The 6,276-nt window shown below is 37.3% G+C and overlaps 1 protein-coding gene across 1 annotated transcript; it reads left to right on the forward strand.

The window, feature by feature from the left end:
* Positions 1-28: 28 nt before the first annotated feature.
* Positions 29-5,454, forward strand: LOC139145916 (MORN repeat-containing protein 3-like). Its single transcript, XM_070717362.1, has 5 exons — positions 29-510; positions 1,766-1,920; positions 2,554-2,713; positions 4,128-4,312; positions 5,063-5,454. The coding sequence occupies exons 1-5, from the start codon at positions 366-368 to the stop codon at positions 5,129-5,131; spliced, it is 714 nt and encodes a 237-aa protein (XP_070573463.1). The 5' UTR covers positions 29-365; the 3' UTR covers positions 5,132-5,454.
* The last annotated feature ends 822 nt before the right edge of the window (positions 5,455-6,276 follow it).

The raw sequence follows: 6,276 nt of genomic DNA on the forward strand, positions 1-6,276 counted from the left end.
GAAAAAGTTAAAGGGTCTATTTGGATGCATTGTGGGAACTGTTGCCATGGTATGCGCAAACATCATGCGCAATGTGTGAAAACAATGACATGCGGAGAGGTGAATCAAATCGTTGCCGTTGAGTTGTGTTTACAACTAAAGTGCCTACGAAACTTAACATTTTCTGTAGTTTTTCAGTCTATGTGTCGTTGGCATTGCATTCAAGCTGTGCTCTCATTATTGGAGCGCCAGACAACTTGGATTTAGGTCACGAAGCTGCCGAATCCCTTCGGGACTGAACTTGAGTGAGCCGGCCCGTGCCGTGGTTGCTCACACGAACAGGGACTTAAATTTGAGTAATTTGTAAAGACTTTAACTGTATCAACATGCCACATTTAAAACCAGAAAAGAAGGTGCAGCCTCTTTGGAAAGAGTGGGACTACAAGGCACAGAAGAAAGGTTTACACAAGACAGTATTTTCTGTGAACGGTGATGAATACATCGGGGAGTGGTTAGACAACAAAAAACATGGTAAGCTTCCATGGAGGTAGTAGAGTCTCTCAATGTAGGGAGCAGCTTTCACACAGACAGCAATCTTCAACATTATTGCTGCGCACATGGTGCATCCTCTTTGAATCTTCATGACAGCAACGCTCTCCGGGTAAAGCCCAAAGTTTAATAACATATTCAGATTATTCTCGATTCGAAGAGAGGAGCACGAAATTATATCAAGACACAAGACAGATACATGATTATAGGTACCAGGTGCAAAAACTGGTTTATCATTTCATAAACCCTGGCCAATCTAATATACCTTGGCTGCCACTCGGTGTTCAGCACAGCTGAAATCCTTGACACTGCTCTTGTACACATGTATTATTGTATATGATCCGTTTCTAGCTCCATGGATACTGTGAGACCACAGGTGCACGAGTCGTATACTAATAGTGTAGCCCTGTGTACCGTGCTGTGTGTTCCTGGCATTATATGCCCCCCCCCCCCCAGCCCTTCTGTCATGGGCAAATGCCCCGGACGTGGTCCCGATCTGGACCGCCTACGAAAAACTACCTTTTCTAACAATTTTCGGCCAAAATCAACTCAATTCCGCTCTATGCCTACCCAAATAACTCAATCGCTCACAGACTGCCAAAAAATTGCTCTCGTGATGTCCCAAACCGTTGGTTTACTAGCGATATACAGTCAAGGGTCCAGTGGCCGGCCATTAGCAGGATATGACCAGCCACTGGACCCTTGACCGTGAATCGCTGGTAAACTAATGGTGTGGGACGTCACAAGAGCAAATTTTTTTGCAGTCTGTGAGCAATTGAGTTATTCTGGTAGGCACACTATGAGCAGAATGGAGTTGATTTTGGCCGAAAATGGTTAGAATAGGTAGTTTTTCGTGCATGGTCCAAATCGGGATGGACTCTGCCGGATTTTCCCATGAGAGTCAGTAGGGCTGTGGTGGGAGGCCATATAAGTCCAGGAACACAAAGCACGGTATGCAAGGCTACATCATAGTGCAACTGATGACATGGTTCACTGGTGAGACTCAACCATTAGAATGCCATCAGCAGTCTTGCTATTAGGCAGCACATGTCATAAGGCTGTTTTCACAAATATTTTTGAGGGGGGTCTAATTTCACACCCCATCCTGCAGGGTCAGAAAAATTGATTTAAACTTAGACCCAATGATCCATTCGCAGTGTTTTATAGCACGACTTGCATATTTTTCCAAGACAAGAATTTGTTGCAAATTTATTGTATTGTAATATATTTCCAACAGGCAAGGGTACAAACAAATGGAAGAAAAGTGGTGCAATCTATGATGGTGACTGGAAACATGGCAAACGTAATGGCTTTGGTACACTCAGTGTACCTGCAGAGGGTGGTAGTTTCAAGAAGCAATATTCAGGAGGTTGGAAGAATGACAAAAGACATGTAAGTTGTAGGATTAAAATGATAAAACATTTATTGTTTGTTGGTTCACTTTAAAAGGATTACCCATTTTGAAATGTAGTTTTAGGCAGTGCATTACTCAAATCTAAAGTTTCACTCGTAAACTTTTACGCAAACTTTCCTCAAGAAAACTTTAAACTTTATTTTCATAATCAAGACAAAAAACTAGCCATCATCATGCAGTTTGGTATCAGATAAAAGAATACCTAAAATTGCTTGGTATTTGAAATTCAAAATTTTATTCAAACCAGTATCACTGTGAAAATTTTAGTATCAGAGAAACAAAATACCTAAAATTTGCTGGTATCTGAAAATCAAAATGGCTTTTATTCCTCGTGTTAACTCTTTTGGGAAAAGTGATATAAGGAAGAAATAATTTGATTTTTACACAAAATATGAGATTGTAAAAACTTCATTAGCTCCACAGGCTTCAAAACAAATCCACACAAGCAACAGACTTGCAAAGTATTGTTTAGATTTGCAATTCCTGTCCCTGAGGTGCATTTTACCATATTATAGCTAAACACCTCAGTGACCTGTATACATGTAGGAACATTCAAAGGTACCTCACCCGTAACCACATTGTACTGATAACATTACTGATTTCATCTGCAGGGATACGGAACACATTTTTACAATGAATTAGAATACTATGAGGGTGAATTTTATGCTGATAAGAGAAGTGGCTGGGGTCGCATGTACTATGCAGATGATAGTATCTATGAAGGTGAATGGTATGATGACCAGAGAAATGGACAAGGAATGCTTAGACTTGGTATGTTTATGATACAGTCTTACAGAAAAAGATTATTTTGTGGCTATTTTTGTTATTTTGTTAAATTTTTCACAAAGGGTTAAGGATTGTTGTTATCAAGAATGGCATACTAGTATAACTAGCTCTTCGCGTCTAAATTTGTATTGTACTTTTAAATCCTTACTTGAACCAGAGAGGTATTTGAATTTTCTGAGCTATGAAAGAAAGAGAATTTTAGCCAACTTTCGTTGTTCTACTCATAAACTTAATATTGAAAAAGGTCGTCACCTTAATTTGCCAATTCAACAAAGAATTTGTGAATACTGTAGAGTTGAGGAAAATATAACTGCATTAGAAGATGAATTTCACTTTATGTTTATCTGCCCGCTCTATCAAGACATCAGAACTACTTACTTTCCTTTACCATGGAGGTTAAATATTTATGTGAACAGACTTTCAGAAATACTAGCTTCACAAAATAAGCAAATTCTATCCTGTCTATCACTCTATCTTTTAAAAGCATTTAAGAAACGAGAAGACTTTCTAGGTCTGACAGCTTCCTAGTTGCATGTACTTTTGTGTTTTGATTTTCCTTGCTGATTTAAACACATTGTAATTGTCTTTGCTATTTTTTGAATCGTTTCTGTCTAAACTTTGTGGTTGTGAACCGTCTCATTGTATGTCAATTTTTGTAATTTATTTGTGCGATGGGCTAAGGCCCAGCATTGCTTTGCAAATAAAACTAAAAAAAAAAAAAAAAAAAAAAAATTATTTTGTGGCCTTAAAATGAAATAACAGAAAATATCATATTCAGACTGATATTAGCATCATATTTAGTGTTGTTAGACTCGAGGAGAATTGACCAATCGACCAATATATTACCACTTAATCTCTTAGTATGAAAAGTGGTAAAATCTTAGTACCATTTAACTACCTACATTGCACAGTGAAATGAATTGAAAGGTTGGTCATGGTACACATATGTCTGCTTTGCCTGGGTGAAGTTTACAACCTGCATGACAATAGTGCAAATGATGCAGGCTGAAAAGAATTTGTGCCGCTATTATCTGACACTATCTCATGAGGACAAGCCTTTTGAGAGCTGTTGTGAAGCTGTCGCTGTCAAGTTACTGTATCACAAAATCAGCTCATCAGCAATGAGTTAATCCATTACAGAGTCTGGCACGAACAAAGTGAGAGCAAAATTTTCCATCCAGAAGCAGTGTGTGTTTCATTGTTCGTTCCTGGTGAGAACGACCAAATACTCAAATCTTCACATTTACTGCAAGGTCGTGTTGAAAATGAAGATTGTCACTTCTGATTACCAGTAGATAAGTTCCTGTTTCCTATGGAACGATAGAAAGTACATGTAAGTGCAATGAAATGAACAGACTCTTGTAAATTTCTGAAATGGTCATCTTCACTTACACTACAGCAAATGAAAACAGATATGAAGGCTCATGGCGAGATGACAAGAAGAACGGACCAGGCAAATTTTACCACCTAGACAAAGGACAAATGTTTGAAGGTGTATGGGTGGATGATATTCCAAAATGTGGCACAATGGAAGACTTTGGTAGACAAGGGGCACCTGACCCAACAGTGTATCCCATCCCATCGGTAAGGATACAGTTTTAATCTCCCCTGTGTAGTCAGTTAATCTGTATTGAATACACCATGTTGGTACTGTAATTACTCAGTGATATCATCAAGTGTTCAGCTACAATGGATGAGCAATTACTAGTACCTGAATCAAAGTTTGCTATGTTGAAAAGATACAAAGTTTTAACCTCGTGCTGATGAATCATGTTAAACTATGGGTGTTTGGTAATAGAATGATTTGAGAGGATTATGACAGGGGTGAAAGTGATTTTTTGACTTAAAATAGACATGTTCAGCAAAATGCACAAAGTGTAAAATTGTACACACAGTTTTTTCTTATTCGATATATTTCCCTTTTTATCATGTGATTAATTTATCTTGGTAAAAAGTATATGTGGTTCAAAATTGATCCAAAGAATCATTATCAGACATGATGGTCCCATCTTCACAAATTGCCAATAAGGTATTTCCCTAGCAATGCACCTGAACTGGCCCGGTAATTACAGTGCCACAAGTTTGGTATGTGGATGGAATAGAAATGTACCAAGTCAAATAATTACAGTACTTACACATACCGGTACATGTAGTACTGTTCCTTTCCAGGAAGTTTCAGCTCTGAATTCCAATGTGGGCATTCTCATAGATAACACTACTGTAAAGCCTTTTAAAATGTGGTAGATAAACACTTCACTGTATGCCAAACATATCTTTCCATTATCATCAGCATGTCTTTATAGCCTGTAACAATTTTTCCTTTTATTTTTGCAGTGTGAACTCCAAGATGCACATGGTGTTCTTCAAGCAGCAGAGGACATGTTCCTTCAAGAACAGGAATAATCAAATTTGATTCTGTGGACTTGAATGAAGACTCCTAGATTGTGAGGGAACAATCTAACCACAGTCTGTTGGGGCAAATTTAACATTCATGTACTGTGAATGACATCATAACATTTGTCTGGTTTGCTCCCAGAAAAACAAACATGCCCACTTTCCAACGAGTTGTGCTTTTGCCATGTTGAAAACTCTAGCATTGAAATACAACAGTGGACTGAGACTGATGATTAATATAGAAAAGAAATACCAATTTTTAAAACCATTATCACGTGTATATATATTGCTTTTATTGACATTTGTCATGTGAATTAAATAGTTTACTGAAACGTGTTGTTTATGTGTATGTTTCCCCCTTCAAATTATGATCATTCATGATAAACTGCAGGTACATTGTATTCACAGTACTGTACATTTCCCATAATTCATTATGATTTGTACCCGTGGACATTCCCCAAAGTCTACTAGGTCTCCCATGTGTAGACAAATTCATAGACTGGTTGTAAACATTCTGAAAACATACTTTCAAGCACACCATTCTTCTCAATTCTCATTTCAAATGATTTGAAAAAATAATGCATGATTGAGAAAGGAGATAGCATTTTTGTAAAATTTTCCACTGATTGTGTCTTCAGTCATACAGAATAATGTGATGGAAAGTAGGGAGACTAGTTGCACCTGTTTTATGAAACAAGGGGATATTGATTTTTTCCAATGGAAATGACAAAAGAAATTTGCATTCTAAGTTTTCTCAGACAATGACCCCTTCAGTTCGTCATAACTTGCTGCCTAAAATGTATGGCAAGTACCTATAGAATGTGACTTTTATGGTTGTTTAATGGTTATTTGGAAACTTTCACTGAAATACCTAAACATACTTTTTTTATTATTATTTAACAATTATTCTGATGCTGCACATTATTGCTTGCATACAGAATTGAAAAAGTTATAAAAGTAACCTTCAAGGATACAAATCAAAGAGAATTGTGGGTAATTTATTGTACTGTAGTGTTGTTACCATTGCAGCTTTCACCAAGCCATGTGTTTCACATGAAACAAACTTGAAAGTTGGATATTTCAGTAAAGGCTTCTTAAGCCCAATTATGGGTAGTTCTGTCAGAACACCTCGGGAAGCAATATTCTTTGATCCT

The sequence above is a fragment of the Ptychodera flava genome, chromosome 12 (assembly GCF_041260155.1).
Source record: "Ptychodera flava strain L36383 chromosome 12, AS_Pfla_20210202, whole genome shotgun sequence".
In the NCBI taxonomy this organism is placed as follows: Eukaryota; Metazoa; Hemichordata; class Enteropneusta; family Ptychoderidae; genus Ptychodera; species Ptychodera flava.